The sequence below is a fragment of the Pollachius pollachius genome (genome assembly GCF_949987615.1).
Source record: "Pollachius pollachius genome assembly, chromosome: 4".
Lineage (NCBI taxonomy): Eukaryota > Metazoa > Chordata > Actinopteri > Gadiformes > Gadidae > Pollachius > Pollachius pollachius.
The window spans coordinates 28,229,555-28,250,494 of NC_136937.1; the positions used below are offsets into that span (position 1 = coordinate 28,229,555).

At 50.2% G+C, this 20,940-nt stretch overlaps 1 protein-coding gene across 6 annotated transcripts; it reads right to left on the bottom strand.

The window, feature by feature from the left end:
• Positions 1–161: 161 nt before the first annotated feature.
• Positions 162–19,278, bottom strand: sonb (SON DNA and RNA binding protein b). Of its 6 annotated transcripts, none has more exons than XM_079734890.1 (22): positions 19,070–19,278; positions 18,049–18,282; positions 17,799–17,827; positions 17,421–17,608; positions 16,976–17,184; positions 16,281–16,473; positions 15,853–16,028; positions 14,738–15,567; positions 13,584–14,100; positions 12,896–13,095; positions 12,178–12,351; positions 9,978–10,153; positions 9,234–9,368; positions 8,999–9,085; positions 8,351–8,605; positions 7,858–7,968; positions 7,519–7,635; positions 3,282–3,429; positions 3,036–3,104; positions 2,208–2,323; positions 617–718; positions 162–467 (listed from the first exon to the last, which is right to left on the bottom strand). In XM_079734890.1, exons 1-22 carry the CDS (start codon positions 19,150–19,152, stop codon positions 390–392), a joined length of 4,227 nt encoding a protein of 1,408 aa, XP_079591016.1. In that variant the 5' UTR covers positions 19,153–19,278; the 3' UTR covers positions 162–389. The 6 variants fall into 6 exon arrangements, 5 of the variants coding, with proteins under 5 accessions (XP_079591016.1, XP_079591015.1, XP_079591018.1 ...); XM_079734889.1 differs by having other exon boundaries at positions 17,799–17,830; XM_079734892.1 differs by lacking the exons at positions 162–467; positions 617–718; positions 2,208–2,323; positions 3,036–3,104 and adding an exon at positions 4,520–4,597 and having other exon boundaries at positions 3,306–3,429; positions 17,799–17,830.
• Between the last annotated feature and the right edge of the window lie 1,662 nt (positions 19,279–20,940).

Below are 20,940 nucleotides of genomic sequence, written 5' to 3' on the forward strand. Positions count from 1 at the left end.
GAAATAAGAGATACTAAAACTCAGACAGAAGAAACTGCTGGCTCATTCAAGTACATATAACAGCAAAGCAAAGCACGTTGAAGACCAATAGTCAACAAAAAGGGAATACAAGCAGGTCTGTTTTACGGCCAATCGTAAAAATGCATACAAATGGATAAGAGTTAAATACAGCTTTATTCTTTTTTAAAAATCAAAATCAATGTGAATAATCAGGCTACTCGACAAATGAGTCTGCAGACACGGTGCGACACTTCACTATCCATAACAATATCTATCACAATATTCACCGTCCAGTACACTGTGATTGATTGAGGAGTGGTAGTGGTGGGACCAGGCTGTGCTATGTAACAAAGACAGTGAGAACCCCAGGCCGGCGTGTGGCACGACGATCAGGTAGAGAACAAGGGTCCGGTGGAGGCCGCAGTAAACACAGGGCCGGTGTAGAGTCCCGGTCCGTCCGAAGGAACCTACCGACGCACGCGAAAACAAAAAAGGCTCAGTATCGGCTCCGAGTGACAGGTCGTGCCCACCAATGGCGTCCCATCGAGACATCGGTGGGATTTCATTAAAGATGCGACACGCTCTCAGAAGGATCCGGTTGCCGACGGGGCCTTACCTCGCCCAGGCCCTGCAGGGCCACCATAGCGGCCATGGCCTTGGCGTGCTTCTTGTTGGGGCTGGCGGTCTGGGGCTGGTAGTCCACGCTGTTCACCGTCACCTGGAGGGGAGGGGAGAGGCCGTCAGAGGGAGAGCAGGGAGGGGGGGAGAGGACGGAGGGAGGGAGGAAGAGGAGGGAGGGAGGGGACGGAGGGAGCGAGAGGATGGGGGGAGGAAGGGGAGGGAGGGAGAGGAGGGAGGAAAGAAAAGGGAGCGAGGAAGAGAAGGGAGGGAGGGAGAGGACGGAGGGAGGAAGGGGAGGGAGGGAGGAAGGGGAGGGAGGGAGGAAGGGGAGGGAGGAAGAGTAGGGAGGGAGGGAGAGGACGGAGAGAGGAAGGGGAGGGAGGGAGAGGAAGAGGACGGAGGGAGGGAGGAAGGGGACGGATGGAGAAAGGGGAGGGAGGGAAAGGAAGGAGGAAGAGGACAGAGGGAGGAGAGGAAGGGAGGGAGGGAGAGGAAGGAGGGAGGAAGAGGACGGAGGGAGGAGAACGAGATCCTAGAACCTTCTAAAGAGCTTGTTAAGATAGACTGGCTTCACTTCCTTTCCTCGGTTTGCGTCAACCCTGCGGGATATCGTGACTTAAACATTACACACGCACTAAAACCTTTTTTAGTGCGTTTTCTTATGAATTCAGCAGACTGTAATGGGTTATGTGCACATACAACAGTATTTGTTTTCTGTTGTAACCTTGGTGTGTTTTTTAATGACGCCTCTTGGCCACATCTCTTGAAAATGAGGTTGCCAATCTCAATGAGACTCTACCTGGTTAGATAAAGGTTCAAAAAGGTTCAAACTCCTTAAAAGACTTTAGGCAGTTTTTTTCTTGCCTTCTCTGGGGACTAGGGGGGCGTCATAAATATACGGCCTGATAAGCCCTTTGAGACTGTACCTGTGATTAAGGACGATACAATATGAATGAATTGAACAGTAACACGTGTTTCAGGCCGGGGGCAGTGCAGGACATAGACTGTGATGCTGTGTCTGAAATCGCGCACTTACGTAAGTGCACCTACATTGAGCGCACTTCATTATCCCTACAGTACACTTACTTATAGGTGCAGTGCTCTCATTTCTACAGTGCACTCGAAACAGCCTTCGCGCACCTACCGGAAATAAGTTTGACAGTTCTTCTTCTGTGGCATTTTTTTTCTGCTTGGTCATTTCCATAATTCGCCCATCCTTTTAATAGCTATCAATTTCAATTACCATCAATCAATTTCTATCGATTTTATCCGTATTTATTTTAGCGCTGAACTAATCAACTCAAACTGTAAATATTTAGTTTTTTTTTTTTTTTTTCAACTGTTACAATGTCCTCCATTTTCTGATTGGAAATTCCTGCCCCCTCCGCTACGTAGACAAGATGGCGGCCGTTGAGGGTGGAAAGTGTCCATCGGTCCACACTCAAGTTTTAGATCGTTTTGAGTGCGCCACTGAGGTACTTCCAGTGAACTGCGTTTTGGCGCACTCAAAGTGCACTCAAAAAAGTAAGTGTAAGCATAGAAGTGCGGGATTTCAGACACAGCATGAGAGTGCGCTGGGGTCAGACCTTGAACAGGAAGTTCTTGCGGTGGTCAGGCCCGCTGTGGTGCACCATCACAAAGTCGGGCTGCAGGAGGCGTCGCTTGTTGCACAGCTCGATCAGGGCGGAGACCGGGTGTTTCCCTGGGGGGAGGAGGCGGGCGGCTCAGAACACAACATTGATTCTGCCCTGGCTTCACCCGGACCTCATTCCAACAGTTAATTAGATCTGAACATTTTATAACCTCCAGTCCAAACTTCGTTTTTTTTCTATGTATTTATTTGTATTTTCTTTCTTTTCTTCTTATTTTTATAAATACATAAAAAAAAATCTCCTAGAATACTTGTTTTTGCCTTATTTTAATTTTTGTTCGATTTTTCTTTCTATGCACAATAAATGTATGTATGTTTACCCACCTGTGGTTCTTTGGATCGGAAAAATAAAGAGTTTTATCTGAACATTTTAAAGCGTGTAGTAGTAGAAGTAGATAGTTGTAGATCTTAAAAGGGACATATTAAACCACCAGGTGTGAGTGTGATTAGCCTTACAAGCCGTTTCGAAAATCTGCCCCATATGACATCACTAGTGGGCGTGTCCACCTAGATCTGTGCTGGATAGATCAGTCTACTAGCCTACCCAGTGGACTGAAGTAAACTTTGCTCATAGAGTTGCAATTTTTTATCTGAACATTTTATGGCGTGCACATTGAAACACGTAGGAAAATAGTTGTACAGCTTAAGTCAGATCATCTAGCGCTAAGCCGCTCCCTCTCCTGTAGTTACTCTTGCTAACTAGGAAAAGCAAACGGCCAATTTGAAAAGTGGTGGGCTGTGCGTGCATGTGAGTCCATCTTACCCATGAGATCCTTGGTCACCACCAACCCCCCGGTCTGCTTCTGAGGCTTCTCCCCTGAAGCAACAAGTCCTGAAAACACAAACACAAACCCGCTCTTTAACGGCGGCCAACATCCTTCACATCTCCGCCGCCTCGCAAAGGTTGACTACTTCTAGTATCGCCGTCATTTTGACGTAATAAGTGTGACGTTCGAACTCGACGTTTGAAAGGAAACCCTGCAGAAGGGATTGGGGGTAAAGCGCGGACCTTTGCGGTCGATCTTGAAGTCGATGATGATGGGCTCCACCGTGCCCTCGCGGTTCCGGCCCAGCCCCTCGCCCGTCCTCCATCCCATCTTCCTCATCAGGAACTCCCCCACGCCCCCGGACACGGGCGCCGCCCGCAGGAACTGGTCCTGGGGAGGGGAGCGAGTGGAGAGAGAGGCAGGAAGAGAGAGACAGGAAGAGAGAGAGACAGGAAGAGAGAGACAGACAGGAAGAGAGAGAGAGAGAGACAGACAGGAAGAGAGAGAGAGACAGACAGACAGGAAGAGAGAGAGAGAGAGAGACAGGAAGAGAGAGAGAGAAAGAGGAAGAGAGAGAGAGGAAGGGAGAAAGAGAGAGGAAGAGAGAGGGAAGAGAGACAGGAAGAGAGAGAGAGGAAGAGAGAGAGAGAGGAAGAGAGAGAGAAGGAGAGAGAAGGAAAGAAAGAAAAAATAAAGGAAAGAGGCAAGAGAGCGAGAGCGAGAGCGAGAGAGAGAGAGAGAGAGAGAGAGAGAGAGAGAGAGAGAGAGAGAGAGAGAGAGAGAGAGAGAGAAAAAAATAACAGGGGGTAGAGAGAGGAGCAATTAGCCGGTGCTAAGGACGGTACCTAAGTGTGCAGTAGAGATGGGTACGGAGAATCATTGACCACTACGCTTCTCCTCAAGCTCTCTATTAACTTAAATGTGTAACCGTCACTATCGTGCCTAATTCAAAGTGTTTTATTTGTTTTAATAACCAAACCTCTATATGACAATATTTTTAATTCATATTAATTATATCCAAGATTAATACTAACTTTTTATAGTCAAATATTATCCACGAGGACCTAAATGTTAGCCTTGCATGCTTGGCAGAAACTATGACAATAAAGCTCAGGATAGCATAGCAGCCTAGTTTCCTGCCCTACTCTCGAAACATTTCCGTGGAGGAGCTACGTGTAGTGTGGCATCGAGACCAGCAGGCTGTTTCTGATTGGTCCCCTCATCCTACTTTCAGGCAAGTCTGCATTGTGTTATTTTTCTATTAGTTCTTCTCCTTGTCATACCCATCCCTAGCGTGCGCTGCGTGTATGCATCCACACACACACACACACACACACACACACACACACACACACACACACACACACACATATTACATACCTGTTAGCCAGCGTAGCTTACATCTGCTCTCTCAACACACACACGACCACACACAGACTCAGGCTGCAGTAGGTGAAGGATGCTGGGTGTGGGTACGTACCTAGCCCCTCCTCTCCACCCTGTTGAAGCCCCCCAGCAACAGAGAGGGGCCCTGGGGTGCCGTCGGCCCTGTAACAGTCTAATAATACACAGAGAGGTGAGAGTTCACAGGGTCGCCACTGCGGCCGCCGCAAACTCCCACCTCCCACCTCCCCCTCCTCCCAGCAAGGTCAGAACTAAACCCGACCCAGGAGCCAAAGACCTGACCCAGGAGCCAATGAACTGAACCCGACCCAGGAGCCAAAGACCTGACCCAGGAGCCAATGAACTGAACCTGACCCAGGAGCCAAAGAACTAGACCTGACCCAGGAGCCAAAGAACTAGACCTGACCCAGGAGCCAAAGAACTAGACCTGACCCAGGAGCCAAAGAACTAGACCTGACCCAGGAGCCAAAGAACTAGACCTGACCCAGGAGCCAAAGAACTAGACCTGACCCAGGAGCCAAAGAACTAGACCTGACCCAGGAGCCATAGAACTAGACCTGACCCAGGGGCCACAGAACTAGACCTGACCCAGGAGCCAAAGAACTAGACCCAGGAGCCAAAGAACTAGACCCAGGAGCCATAGAACTAGACCTGACCCAGGAGCCAAAGAACTAGACCTGACCCAGGGCCCAAAGAACTAGACCTGACCCAGGAGCCAAAGACCTAGACCTGACCCAGGGGCCATAGAACTAGACCTGACCCAGGAGCCAAAGAACTAGACCTGACCCAGGGGCCATAGAACTAAACCAGACCCAGGAGCCAAAGAACTAGACCTGACCCAGGGGCCAAAGAACTAGACCTGACCCAGGGGCCAAAGAACTAGACCTGACCCAGGAGCCAAAGAACTAGACCTGACCCAGGGGCCAAAGAACTAGACCTGACCCAGGAGCCATAGAAATAGACCTGACCCAGGAGCCAAAGAACTAGACCTGACCCAGGAGCCATAGAACTAGACCTGACTCAGGGGCCAAAGAACTAGACCTGACTGACCTTGAAACATGAACAAAACTAGTCGCGTCCAGATAAGGCTGTTCCCTGTGTGATTCCCCTATATCTTTCTATGCATGGCTTTATCAATTAAAGCTTAATGTATAAAAGCCCAGGATTGTGGAGGGAAGAATGTAATTTCAAAATAGGAACTATATTTGAACTTAGTTTAATTCTAGGAGACATACCCAAGATACGGCCCACACCAACAGATACACAACTAAACTCTACAAAGTCTACACTTTCGCCCAGTTGGGCAGGAATTTAACCTTTAATACCTGCCTTGACGTCCCTTAACCATCACGGTCCATCATTTGTCGAATAACAATTTTTTTTACGTTTATGAGCGAAAAAACGGTGAAACTCATTGGGGTTCGGGTCTTGGTGGTTAGACATGCTGATAGACCTGATTCACCCCCTCCCTCCCTTTCCCCAACACGCCTCCCTCTCCCTTCACGGGGGCGGGGGGAGGAGCCTATGGACGCTCCAGGGAGTGGAGGCAGAGGAGGGCGCTACACTGCCCCCTAGAGGCCGGCCGCACGGCTGCGCCCGAACCTGCTGTGGTGGTTGAGAATAGAGTGAGACGCGTGCGTCGCCCGTGCCACCGCGAGAGGAGCCCAGAGCTGTATAGAGAGGGGTGGGAGGGGGGAGGGGGGGTGTCCCGGTCACACACAGAGGGGGGGGGGACTGAGGGGGGCATCGACTGCCTTCCCAGACCTGTGGTCCACAGCTGGTGGGAAGAACTGATCTCCAGTTCAAACACGACTTGGCCTTTCGTGTACAATTTCAACAATTTACTTTTTTTTTTTGAATCAAATGTAATTGTTTTTAATGTTCAGTAATTGGCTGACACTGCTGGAAGGCAGCATGGATGGTGCAGTAACGGTTGTCATGTGATGGCAGGGGGGGGGTGGGGGCAGCTCTCAGCTATACAGCTCTGGCTTGCAATCAGCGGGCACGAACGACGCAGACACCTTTCAGAGTGGGGGGGGGGGGTATTGATCGATATGGTAGTTAGTGTGTGTGTGTGTGTGTGTGTGTGTGTGTGTGTGTGTGTGTGTGTGTGTGTGTGTGTGTGTGTGTTAAAAAGGAACACGCCAACATTTTGGGGGGGGGGAATGAGCTCTCTGTCCGTCTCCCCCACGTCCAGATGAGAAGAAGGACACCAGTTGCATCTGTAAAGACAAGTCTCCTGGCCGCGCGGTTAGCCGTTAGCACGGCCCATGGTAGTGGAGGGGGCGGAGCCTGGAGCTCCGTAGCTTCTGTGGAGCGAGTTTCAGAATGAACGCGTTTAAGGGACTCGTCTCCAGCCTCACGGCGAGTGGAGGTGGAAATACTCAAAAAAAAAGGCACAGCTAGACCGTCCGTGTCCTCCGTTATCTGAGATAAGGTGTGGCTGAAAAAAAAACGAATGATTTTATAAATGTTTTGAGTCATATTTTTTGGATATGGAATGCTTCATGGTCATGTGTTCCAGTTAGAAACAGAGGAAAACATCAAATGGACCATCCGCGTTTATATCACAAGTCTGGAATTATATTTGAATAAGTGTTAATGACGTGATATTGAATGGCAATAAATCGTCATACGCTTCATACTGTGACACGTGTATCGTGATGCGTATCGTTTGGCGGCTCATGTCGTGCTATGCATCGTCCATCCAAAACGTCCAAAAAGCACCCGCTTCATTTAAAACGAAAATGGTAGGCCGTGTCTTAAATCCCTGCTCACAGTGATTACTTGAGATGAATCCCCTAAAGGAGGTACTGATTTCGGTGAAATCTAAAAAAAGAAACGTGAAATTCACACCCAAGAAGCCACGCTAGAAGCACCCCCCCCCCCTGCCTTCCATGCAGGGTGCCAACAGCTCACCACGCAGCCCAAAGATGTGTCTTCTTTTTGGGGGGCACGTGTGCGCGCTAAGTCAAGCGTCCTGTCGCTTTTATCTGCCGGGTGCGAGCGGGTGCACCCCGCCAGGCCGTGAGCTAGTCAGTGTGGTCGTCTACGCGTGCCTTGCCACTGGGGTACCTTTTTGAGCCAGGCCTGCGGCCCGCTGCTGGACAACTCTTCGGAGGTGAGGACCGTGGCTCCCGTGGAGCCGGTGAACAGCCCGGGGATGGTGTTGGACTGGGCCCAGGCGTCCACCTGTGGTGGGGGGGCGAGGCACCACACATACTGTTGACAGGGCATCGCTCCACCAAAAATCCCAACACATGGTAGACCGCTTCGGAGCAACGGCTTATCCACTGCTAGAAAAGGTATTTAGAAATGAAGTACAATATCTAAAAGCGTCATGAACAAGCCATAACGTCGTAAACACAACGTGACTTTTCGGACCTTAACTGCGGTCACCGAGGCGCCTTTTACCTGCTCTTGTGCGCGACTGAGCATGCTGATGGCGCTGACGTCGTAAGGGTTCTCGGCCAATCGCCTTTGAGCCTTGATCCGCTCAATCACAGCCTGGGAGATATCCACCGGCTGGAGGGACACACGGGGAGAAGGAGCGACACCGTGAGGCCATGAGAAGCATGTGATGCACACAATACGTGCAAAGGCAACAAGTCACCATTAAGGCAAGGCAAGGCAACTTTATCTACATAGCACTTTTCATACACGAGGCAGATTCAAAGTGCTTTACATAAAAACATCGTCATACAATCAAAAAAAAATGCATTGGAGAAAAACTGCAAAAGTTCAAAGTGCAATGAATTAAAGGTTTAGCGGAAAGCTAAAGTAAACATAAAAGTCTTCAGTCTTGTTTTAAAAGTGGTCAGAGTTGGGGCAAGTCTTATATTCCTGCCACTTGTTGCGTAGTAACTAAATCCTGCAAATACGGTGAGAAAGGGGACGGGGGTCTCACCTGTAGCGGCGGCTCGGGGAAAACGCTGTCACTGGCGGAGGACACGGCGGCCACCTGTGTCCCGTCCGCCGGGGTGACTGCGGGGAGCTGCGTCTCGGCAACCGTCGCCCCCGGCGACGAGGAGGACGTCTCCGCCGGAGCGCACGCCGCCGCCTTCACGGCGGCGGCGACGGCGGCGGCCGCTGCTTTGGCTGCTGCGGCGGTGGTCTTCTCCACCTTGACCCATTCTCCGTAGGCGCCGGGGGCGTCGCCCTCCTGCACGAGGAGCGGGGGTCACACGTCAGGGGAGGACATGATGGACAGGTGGTCCATGATGGACAGGTGGTTCATGATAGACAGGTGGTCCATGATGGACAGGTGCTACATGATGGACAGGTGGTCCATGATGGACAGGTGGTCCATGATGGACAGGTGGTCCATGATGGACAGGTGGTCCACGATGGACAGGTGGTTCATGATGGACAGGTGGTCCACGATGGACAGGTGGTTCATGATGGACAGGTGCTACATGATGGACAGGTGGTTCATGATAGACAGGTGCTACATGATGGACAGGTGGTCCATGATGGACAGGTGGTCCACGATGGACAGGTTGGCCCCAATTCATTTGGGGGTACATTCGAAGCGGGCATTTTTCGGGCACGCTACCTTCTTGCGGTGCTGGGATCCCGAGGAGACGGGGAACTCCTTGGCGATGCCCGCATCGCTCCGCGCGGCCGGTCGGACGGACATGTTCTGATTGGACGGTGGGAGGGGAGAAAGGGACAGAGAAACCGAGGACAGTAAGTTAGGAGTGCCAACACATACCCAAAGTTTATATCAAGTTTTGCTGTTCGATTGCACAAGAATAACAGCGTGCGTGCCGTGCGTGCGTGCCCCTTACATTGATGCTGAAGCTGATGGCCTTCTGCTCTCGCAGGGCTGCACTCCCGAAGGGTTTCCCCTCATCCTCCTCGTCTGAGACGTGAGGCTGGGCCACAGGGAGCTCCCCCTTGCTGTCCACGATCATCTTGCATTTCTGCCATCACACCACACCACAGGGTCAGACACAAAGGTCATCACACCACACCACACGGTCAAACACAAAGGTCATCACACAACAAATTCAAACAGACACTTTATGCTGGGAGCTCCTCTTGACAAGGCCTAATGCGCTGAACCCAACATCCAGATCCCTCACATGTTGCAGGGACGAAGGTGGCCGCGAGTACTAACAAGATTTTATCAAGGCGATGAGCAACAAACTGCGCAGCATGTTAAACCCTCTTTAAGCAGGCGTTTCTGCACCCCCCGTTTATTGCTTTCTCAGTAGAGAAACGTGTGTTTCTTGGTATAGCCTCGTGTGACAATCAGGATTTTGAAGATGGATATGTAATATCAGCCTGGCCTCCTGATATGGGCGTGAAATAAAAAGACTCTGCTGTCGATTGCTTCACTTTCCTCGGGAGTGATTATTGTAAAAAAAAAACAACTAAAAAAAAACGGCACTTCTTGGGTCGGCCTGTACTGAAACTCCCTCCCCTTAGCCCTCATTGGTCCTATCATTATGTCATTTTCCATCACTCTAGATCTGCAGTCTGCACCGATCGGGACCTCTGACACCGGGACGGTGTCTCTTTCCCCTTACGTCCGTGAACTCCTTGATGCTGATGCTGTTGGCCTGCTTGGTCACTTTCTTCTTGACCACCTCCAGGGCGGCCATGTTGAGCTGGGGGGTGCCGGGCGGGGGCTTATTGGTGATGGAGGGCAGGGGGGGCATGGCGGACAGGGCCCCCATGCTGGACAGCGCCGCCGTCATCGTCGCTGGGGGGTTAGGGGGGGGAGACAGAGACACAGAGAGGCAGAGAGAGAGACACACAGAGAGAGAGACACAGAGAGGCAGAGAGAGAGAGAGAGAGAGAGAGAGAGAGAGAGAGAGAGAGAGAGAGAGAGAGACACAGAGAGGCAGAGAGAGAGAGACACACAGAGAGAGACAGAGAGAGAGACACAGAAAGAGACAGAGACACAGAGAGGGACAGAGAGAGAGAGAGAGAGAGAGAGAGAGAGAGAGAGAGAGAGAGAGAGACACAGAGAGGGACACAGAGAGACAGAGACAGAGAGAGAGAGACAGAGACAGAGAGAGAGAGACACAGAGAGAGAGACACAGAGAGGCAGAGAGAGAGACACAGAGAGAGACAGAGACAGAGAGGCAGAGAGAGAAAGAGAGAGACAGAGACACAGTGAGGGACACAGAGAGACAGAGACAGAGACAGAGAGAGACAGACACACAGAGAGGGACACAGAGAGACAGAGACAGAGAGAGAGACACACAGAGAGAGAGACACAGAGAGACAGAGACAGAGAGAGAGAGAGACAGAGAGGCAGAGAGAGAGACACAGAGAGAGACAGATACACAGAGAGGCAGAGAGAGAAACAGAGAGAGACAGAGACACAGAGAGGGACACAGAGAGACAGAGACAGAGAGAGAGACACACAGAGAGAGACAGAGACACAGAGACAGAGACAGAGAGAGACACAGAGAGACAGAGAGAGACTATTTAATACTAGTTCCCTATAGCAACATAGATAACAGAGGTGAGGTTGTAAGAGCTTGAGGCCATTCCGTTTTTAATAGTTGCATTGGCCGAGATCTAATGAACCCACACCCAAAACTTATATATCAATCTCTGGTCTGGGCTGGATCATCCAGTGATGGCACATGCATCTCAGTCCACATCGCCATCTAGCAGGTTAAACCGTTAGTGCAGCTCTATATATTTCATCCCGCATTTTGCATGCCTAACATCTTCAGATGAGAGAAAACACCGCTATTATTCAATCTAGAGGGTTTGAATTGTGCACTGATGATTTTACCGATGCCTGGACTAGTATTTTAGAAAAAAGGCCATGAAACATAATGAATGATAATGGCAAGCACCTTCAATAAACTTCCAGAAAACAGCCACGTTTGCAGATGTGGAACAGACACAACGTTGGGTTCATTTCTGATGCGACATCGTGCCGGGTCAATCTGACCCATTGTGACGGTTGGTCAGCAATCACGTCAGTTGCATCTTCTGGGTTCTAGACATAGATGTTTTATCTTGTGGGTTCTAGAACCTAGATGTTTTATCTTTTGGGCTCCAGACCTAGATGTTTCTCTCATGTTCTAGAACCTAGATGTTTTATCTTGTGGGTTCTAGAACCTAGATGTTTTATCTTGTGGGTTCTAGAACCTAGGTGTTTTATCTCGTGGGTTCTAGAACCTAGATGTTTTATCTTGTGGGTTCTAGAACCTAGATGTTTTATCTTGTGGGTTCTAGAACCTAGATGTTTTATCTTGTGGGTTCTAGAACCTAGATGTTTAATCTTGTGGGTTCTAGACCTAGACGTTTTATCTTGTGGGTTCTAGACCTAGATGTTATATCTTGTGGGTTCTAGAACCTAGATGTTTTATCTTGTGGGTTCTAGAACCTAGATGTTTTATCTTGTGGGTTCTAGAACCTAGATGTTTTATCTTGTGGGTTCTAGACCTAGATGTTATATCTTGTGGGTTCTAGAACCTAGGTGTTTTATCTTGTGGGTTTTAGAACCTAGATGTTTGATCTCGTGGGTTCTAGCCCTAGATGTTTTATCTTGTGGGTTCTAGAACCTAGATGTTTTATCTCGTGGGTTCTAGACCTAGATGTTATATCTTATGGGTTCCAGACCTGGATGTTTCTCTCATGGGTTCTAGACCTAGAAGTTTAATCTTGTGGTTTCTAGACGTATGCATTTACAGCGTGGCTTGCCTTGCAACCCGCCCGATTTAACCATTGAGCGTTGTGCACACTGTGTGGGGGTCCTACCGGCGGTCATGCTGGCCACGGCTGCGTTCATCGCCATGTTGGGCATGGGCATGGTGAGGGGCATGTGCAGCTGGCCGGTCAGCCTGGGCTTCAGGTTGTCCGGGATGGGCACGCCCGCCTTGGTGCACATGGCTGCTGCGTTGGCCTTGGCGATCTCCAGCAGCTGCTCCTTGTCTGGTAGGAGGACGGAGGAACAGAAGCAAAGCACTCAGGACACCGACCTGAGGTGAGACGATATCATGGTTTATTCGAGAAAACACGAGAGCCTGCATGCATAAGCCATGAGTGGCAATTATAATACTGTGTGCCTATGAATATATACACAATTGTATCAAATTTTGATACTTGAATTGTTAAGAATCGTGCTAAAATCGTCCCATTGCCAGCACACACATTTTTGCTCCTTGTTGAATTGCTTGTTGAATTCATTATGAAGATATTATGCGTTCTCTAAATGCGACATCTTTGGGTTTAGGAGCCCGTTTGCGTCAAATGCTGGGGACGCAGCAGTACTCCCCAAGCACTTTAACGAAGACAAAAGCAGGTTAACACTCTGAACGACTGTATGAAAAAACCAATGCAAGGCAAAGAACCAGAAAAGTACTTTCTGCATAAACACAAATTCTGAGTCGGCGAGGGGGGGGGGGGGGGGCCAGACAACTTTGATCAAAATACACAGCAGAGGGGGCCACCCCCCCTCCCCCCCGCATGTGCTCACCCAGCTCTGTGATGCGTGACGGGCTCTGGCCGGCGCCACAGTGCGTGGGGGCGGGCGAGCGGTTCTTGCGGAGGATGAGCACGGGGGAGCGGCTGGGTTCCCTCTTCCAGCGGTCCCGCTGGCTGAAGCCCCCGCCGTACGCGCCCCGGCGCTGCCCCCGCGACCCGGACCGCGACCTCCTGGACCGACGGGCCGGGGACCTGCGGGGGGGGGGGGGGGGGGGGGGGGGGGCACAGGAAATAACGGGAACGTTTGAGGAAAGGAGAGAAACCAGTGGAAGTGATTCCCTGCAACAGGGAACAGGAATCCTGTCCTCTCGAAGGGCCGTGGAGCAGCGGGTTGTGTTGGAATTTAGAGGGGGGGGGGGAGACTTTAGATTTAAATCTAAAGTCTGCCACTCTCGTATGAGTTCCTCTACGCATCCAGACAAATGATCCGTTACCAAAACAGGAAACCCTGCGTAACACACTCGATCTCGCTGGTTTCCGGCCAAGGCGCTCTCCAGTCTCCCGCCAGACGTTCCGCTACAGCAGAACTATAGCGGAACGTCTGCTTACTTATGGATCTGAAATCAAATCCTTCCACTGGGTTCTACAATGAAAAGCGAACAATACTCTATAGAGAGACTGAGCAAACCAGGTCCCAACCAGAGCAGATTCTTCCATTACCAACCAAAGTGGGCGCCTACCTCGACTTTGATTTCTTCTTGGACCTGGACTTGGACCTAGATCTCCTGCGCGGCCTGGACCCGGACCTCTTCCTCCTGGACCCGGACCTCTTCCTCCTGGACCCGGACCTCTTCCTCCTGGACCCGGACCTCTTCCTCCTGGACCGAGACCTCTTCCTCCGGGACCGAGACCTTTTCTTCCTGGACCCGGACCTCTTCCTCCTGGACACGGACCTCTTCCTCCTGGACACGGACCTCTTCCTCCTGGTGCGGCTCCCCGAGCGCGAGCTCCTCGGGCGGGCGCGGGAGTTGGACCTGGACCTGCGCCTGCTGCTCTTCTTGGCCTCCTTCTTCTGAGGCGGCGACTTGGACAACGTCCTCTTCTTCTTCTTGGTATCGTTCCCGTCGGCGCAGGGCGCGTCTGGGAGGGGCTTCTCGGAGAGACGGGGGCTCTCTGTAGGATGTCCCGGGTCGACAGCGCCGGGCGGGGGAAGCTGTGCGTCACAGGGACCAGGCACTGGGACAGGATCGTCTGATTCTACAGAAAGAGAAACACACACATGCATTGGTCATTATTTATCAGGCGCAATTGATAATCATTGCGATTGCGATTATACGCGAATGAAAAGTATTGACTGACACAGAGACAGACAGAGGGAGAGGGAGAGAGAGAGAGACAGACATACACAAGGACAGAGAGAGACAGCGAGATAGAGACAGAGATACAGTCAAAGCGAGAGAGACAGACCAGTAGACAGACAGAGAGACAGAGACAGAGTGAGAGACAGACAGACAGAGAGACAAAGAGAGAGTGACAGACCAGTAGACAGACAGAGAGAGACAAAGTGAGAGACAGACAGGCAGAGAGAGACAAAGAGAGAGTGACAGACCCGTAGACAGCCAGAGAGAGACAAAGTGAGAGACAGACAGGCAGAAAGAGACAAAGAGAGAGTGACAGACCCGTAGACAGACAGAGAGAGACAAAGTGAGAGACAGACAGGCAGATAGAGACAAAGAGAGAGTGACAGACCAGTAGACAGACAGAGCAAGAATGACAGACAAGTAATGAGACAGAGATACGGACAAAGAGAGAGACATACAACTAAGCGGTGACAGACAGAGACAGAGAGAGAGACAGAGAGAGAGAGAGAGAGACATCTATCATCAGCCCTTGCCTTCTTGAACCGGAGAGCCCTCCCCCGCGGCGGCCCCTCTCTCCTGGCCCTCCTCACCGGGGACGGGGCGGGGGGACGCGGGGCCACCAGCCGGACGTTCGGGTCCAGCCGCGGAGGGTTCGATGGAGGGTTGGGTGGAGGAATGGGTGGAGGAATGGGTGGAGGAATGGGTGGAGGGTTCGATGGAGGGTTCGATGGAGGGTTGGGTGGAGGGTTGGGTGGAGGGTTCGATGGAGGGTTCGATGGAGGGTTCGATGGAGGGTTGGGTGGAGGGTTGGGTGGAGGGTTCGATGGAGGGTTGGGTGGAGGGTTTGATGGAGGGTTGGCTAGAGGGTTGGGTGGAGGGTTCGATGGAGGGTTGGGTGGAGGAATGGGTGGAGGGTTCGATGGAGGGTTGGGTGGAGGGTTCGATGGAGGGTTCAATGGAGGGTTGGGTGGAGGGTTCGATTGAGGGTTGGCTAGAGGGTTGGGTGGAGGGTTCGATGGAGGGTTGGGTGGAGGAATGGGTGGAGGGTTGGATGGAGGGTTGGGTGGAGGGTTCGATGGAGGGTTGGGTGGAGGGTTGGGTGGAGGGTTGGATGGAGGGTTGGATGGAGGGTTGGGTGAAGGAATGGGTGGAGGGTTCGATGAAGGGTTGGGTGGAGGGTTGGATGGAGGGTTGGGTGAAGGAATGGGTGGAGGGTTCGATGGAGGGTTGGGTGGAGGGTTGGATGGAGGGTTGGGTGAAGGAATGGGTGGAGGGTTCGATGGAGGGTTGGGTGGAGGGTTGGATGGAGGGTTGGATGGAGGGTTGGGTGGGGGGTTGGGTGGAGCCGTCCTTCAGTGACGAACTGCAAGTCGATGGATGCAAAATAAATGACTTGAATTGTAATAATACCGGTTTCTTTGCGAAAAATAATGTGACTTTGGCGACCCATTTCAGAAAGCATCAAGCTACCAGCTACTGTGCACAAAACAAGCCATTAACCTGTGGTTCAGATATGCATTGATTCTCCCCCCCCCCCCCATAGTATCCAATGATCTGCTTAGTCTGCATATATACCTTGGTATGCCTAAAACTGAAACACCTGTTACACACATCTGCAGTCACACCTCTGAGGCTCAAGTTAGGTTACCTGGCGGAGGTCATGACCTCCAAGGGCGGCAGGGGTTTCCATGACCCCGCCGACTTCACAGCCACGGCTTCTGGGGGCGAAGGGTCCGGGGAGGGGATGAGGGGGTCCCCCAAGGTGGGGGCCGCAGGCTCTACGACGGGGTCAGACACCTGGGGTTCGTTGCCAGGAAGGCAGGACTAGAGGAACATGATATGAAAAGAAAAGGATGCTTCGATTGACGACACTTGATTGGAGTCGACGGAACGGTGATGAGAAATTGGTTCAAAGGAATAGGTTTAAAAAGGCGTTTGTCAGAGTGTAAACAAATCACACAATAAATGTACTTCATGTGTTCAAGTAGGCTAAATGAAATGACGCAGAGCAGGGGACGAGAGGGGAGACTATGGCGGTCGACATTAAGATGCAAAGGAGTGCAGGACATGACCTACATCGGAGGGCTCCGTCACACCGGCGGCTGGGTCCGGGGGGACCTTCTTGTCCGGTCCAGAGCCCCTCGTCCCGGATCCAGACCGGGTCCTGGACCGCCGGCACTTGGGCGACCGCCGGGCCCTGGGGGACCGGCGGCTCCTGGGGGACTGGGATCGGGACTTTGACCTCCTGGATCGCCGGCCGAACTGGGATCTGGCGTGGCGCACCACGTGAAAGGGGAAGGTTTTTTAGGGCCATCCTCGGTAAATCTTCAGAGACTGTTGTTCACCAAACGCAAGAACCGCCGCGGCAAGCCGCTGTGATATGTGCGTTCAGCAGAAGGTTAGCAAGGCACCGTTCCACACTGACACAATGTACATTCTGCCGCCTTACAAAGGGATCGTAGTGGAGGGATCCCAAGGCAAATTCAAACGCCTAGGGAGGCACTCTGCACATATTGACATCAGTGCATTGAATCTACAAGTACGACTTTTCATCGAGGACTACGCTCTAAGTCTCCTACTAGCCTGCTAGTGCTGTGGAACGGATCACTGTGTGGTCAATCATTTTCAGTCAGTTGAGGCATTCGGAACTACGGTGATGTCAGAGCGTACACTTGGGGAAAAAAACGGTATCCCACCAAATTTCTCCCCGTTTCAAATATAAATATTTGTATTAAACATTTCTGATCAAGCGGCAAACCGCAAGGCCCCACCTTGACCTGGAGGTGGACTTAGTTCTGCGGCGTCTGGGCCTTGAGCGGGAGCGCGACCTTGACCTCCGGCTGCGCCGCCTGGAGCGGGAGCGGGAGCGGGGAGCTCTCCGCGCTGAGCGGGAGCGCGAGCGGGGTGGGACACGGGAGTGCGAGGCGTGGCTCCTCCCACTCCCTCTCCCGGGGTCAGCTCCTCCGGCCTTAGAGCTGTCCTGGTTGCACAACGAGAAGACGAGCAGGTCAATAAACCAGTACGGGCCTCGTCTGGGGTCTCCGTCGCTGAGTCAAATTCCCGACGGGAAAATTAAAGGAATTTCAAAATGTCTGTCTCCGTCACAGCCATTGGTTGCCAACGACTTTCCGAAACTAACGTACATTTTCTAAGCACACCGATTTTTTGGTTAAAAAAATAGGTTTTGTTCCACGGTAGTTTTTGGATCCTCATTACCTGCTTGGGGATGATGTCTGGGAGGTCTTCCTGCCGGCGTGATGAGGAGCCGGAGCCCCGGCGGCCACCCTTCTGGCTGCCCCCTGACTCCGAGTCGGACGAGCTTCGGCCGTCTTCTTTTCTCCGCCTCCTTTTCTTCTTCTTCCCCGTCAAGTGCTGCTTGTGCCGACTGGCTTTTCGATTGCCGTCTAGGGAAAAAAAGGTGGCGATTCGAATTTGACCTCGGCAGCATGATTGTGAGGCTGACTTTGTAACCCGACTGTATGCAATGCCAAATATTGTCCTATATAGCGATCCTAAACCAAATCCCAGATGTTACAACATTCAAACAAGCAGAAGACCAAACATGGCTCCCGGGGGAGAGAAGCTTCAGCTTACCTCCATCATGGGTCTCCTCTCCGGGTGTTCTGCTGGGAAACCGAGAGACACCGGAGTTACACATGAACATCTCAGCACATAGTTTGATATAAATGCAGCCTAAACCTCTATAAAACCATAGATAAAGAAGCCCGCTTTTCGCAGAACATCTACCCTCCAACATTTTGTATTCAAATCAATAGTGAAAACCATCACACGGCGCGGCCCCACCGGCTGCTTCTGCCAACCCCTGTAAACCTTGATTCCTGACCTGGAGCGGTGCTTGGCCTCTCCTTCTGACTCGACCCCAGACTCAGAGCTGCTCTCCTTCTCGTCTTTGTCTCGTTTCTTTTTCTTTTTCTTGCTCTTCTTGCTCTTGTGCTTCTTGTGCTTCTTGTGTTTCTTGAGGGCTGCTCCCTGGCTGTCCTCTTCCTTGTCATCCCTCTCAGATTCCGGTACGGTCCTGGCGGTGGCGTCGGCATCTGAAGCCAAGGCCTTCACAGGACTGAGACAGAACAAGTTAGGTTGAGTAACCCCGGGTTGGTTAAAAGGTGGGATCTGCCAACTGTTTTTTTTGCAAAACGTGTATATTGCCGTTTTCCCATTAAATAAGGTGAATTCATCTACAGCTGACACAAACTCATTCATATAAAAAATGCATATTCAGCAGCTGGATTGAAGGTTCAAAAGGATTGTCAACAACCGAAGGAGGCCAGTTTGGACAACAAAAATGTTGATTTGTCTATTTGTTTTTTGAAAGTATTCCTACTGAGAAAGGGATTTTGGTAATCTGGATGACAAAAGTGTTTAGACGCTAACGTTACATATATTGTAAAGTATGTTGATCGCCAAGCTCGCTGTGGTAAGGTAATTAGACTGTCAATTATCAGAATGAGCTTATGTAGTATGATGGGAAACTAAACAATAGATTCCACCTTCCAAATAAACAAATATTAAAAGGTATTAGAGGGTAAATGGAACCGATAACCGAGCCTTTGCAGCCAGTGTCATTAACGTCAATAAAAAAGATAACAGGCCATATATGAGAAGTGGTATCATATATGTGGCATGACAACAAGACAACAGAAACACTTTTTAACTAAATTGAAGTGCTCAAAGCAGCAACAGAAACACCATTTAACAAAATAAAAGTGCTCAGAGCAGCGTCCATTGGGTCGCCAGTCAGGCTTCTCCAGCGACGGCCGAGAACTCATCACAAAGATTATGAAGCTTACATGAAATAAATAAACACGAAGAGAATAGATGATAAAGTATACAATAAATGCAAGTACCCATTTTCTTCTTGTTGGTCCTCAATTTCTCTTATTTTATTCAAAATAAAGTCTTGGAATATTTGCTCTATGTTGGCGGCCATGTTTGAGCGCCTGTGAGGAAGGGCCCGGGTACTTCTTGCCCGACTGCGACAAGGTTCCGCCTAAGAGGGAGGACCGACGAGGGGGCACCCGGGCCGGGGCCGACCCAGAAGTTTTCTTCCATTGAATTATGATTTGATTTTGGCTATTTTAAAATGTTTGGAATTATAGAATTCTAAAACTATTTTGTATACTATGTCATTCTGTTTTGAATTTCATTCTCTAATAATTTACAGTTGACTCCCTGTGCGTCTGTCTGCAACTATTTTCTACTATCTATTTTCTACTATTTAACGATTTTACTGCTCCTACCTAATTTTTGACCGATCAGGGCATCCCTTCCCAGCTACTCGGGGGAATCTGTCTTGCCTATCTCGTCCACGGCACGTAGGGTTGGGAGGGAGCAAAGCAGGAAGGGGAGTTATCTCTCTCTCTCTCTCTCTCTCTCTCTCTCTCTCTCTCTCTCTCTCTCTCTCTCTCTCTCTCTCTCTCTCTCTCTCTCTCTCTCTCTCCCAACTCTCAAATCGTACTTATAGCACAGTTAATGGATCATGTTGTTCTTTGAAGACTCAGTGATGGAAATCGTATGGCATAACCCTGGAGAACCCGTTTTTGGTTAGGATATTTTCCCGGGCAGGATGCCAGGACTGCCTCCTCTGCACGAGGTCTGCAAGACCGCTTTGTGCATGTTTCTGCTGTTTGTACAGTAGCATAAAGCTACACCACACCACAGCGCTGTAGCAGCAATGAATGGTGTGAGAATAGTAAGGTGTATCTTAACATTAAAGCATATAAATTTATTCAAGTAGTACCCACAACTGAATTTATTAACCACAAATATAACCGCAAGCGGTGATTAACGGGTCTGAGCAAAATTAAAAGTCATGAAGAATGTGTTTTTATCATGCTTAGCTTTAATATGAAATTGTGGGAAAAGTAAACATTTTTAGGGCATAAGACCATATAGACTGCTGTGTTCAACCTCTACTCAAGAAGTCGGGCCTAAATCGTGACTGTGCGCCTTGGACACCTCTGATGGCTACCAGCTTACCCCCATTAATATAGAGAATTTTTCCACAATGTATTTCAAATGTTTTATTTTGAGTACTACTATTTATGTCTTCAATCACACCTAATGCACTCCTAATGGTCCCTGGTAGGATGGATCCTCCACCCTGCGTTCCTTCTTAAGGTTTCTTGTTTGATCTTTGAGGGAGTTTTTTCTTCCCTTTGGGGCACTAGGGTTAGGGGGTGTCACAAATATACGACCTGTAAAGCCCTTGGAGTCTGTAACTGTGATTACGGGCTATACAAATAAAAAAAGACTTGACTTGACTAACATTAATCTGATGGCAAACAGAAGTGAGAGGGCCAGACCGGTCAAAGCATTGGGTCAGACACAAAAAAATCAAAATTCGGTACTTTGGTTCCAGTCTGTATTGTGAGGGATTTCCAGTCCCTATAGTTATCAGTATTTATCAGAAACTAGGTTGGACACTGCAGCACGTTTTGCTGCAGTCTCTAATCCAATATATATAAGCCTTAATTCTGAGTCACTTCAGATGTTAAGAAGTCTGCTAAATTGATTAATAACATCACAAATGAATGAAAACATGTCATATATATCTATCAATAAAGTGTGTGTGTCACAGTTTTGTTTTCACGAGGCTGCGATACTTTCGATTTTCCTAAAATCACATGACGCCAGCAGGCTCCTCCCCAGGATTTGCCACGCATTTATCTTAAACTTTTCACTGAAAACAACAGACACAATTAATGCTTAGCGTTAC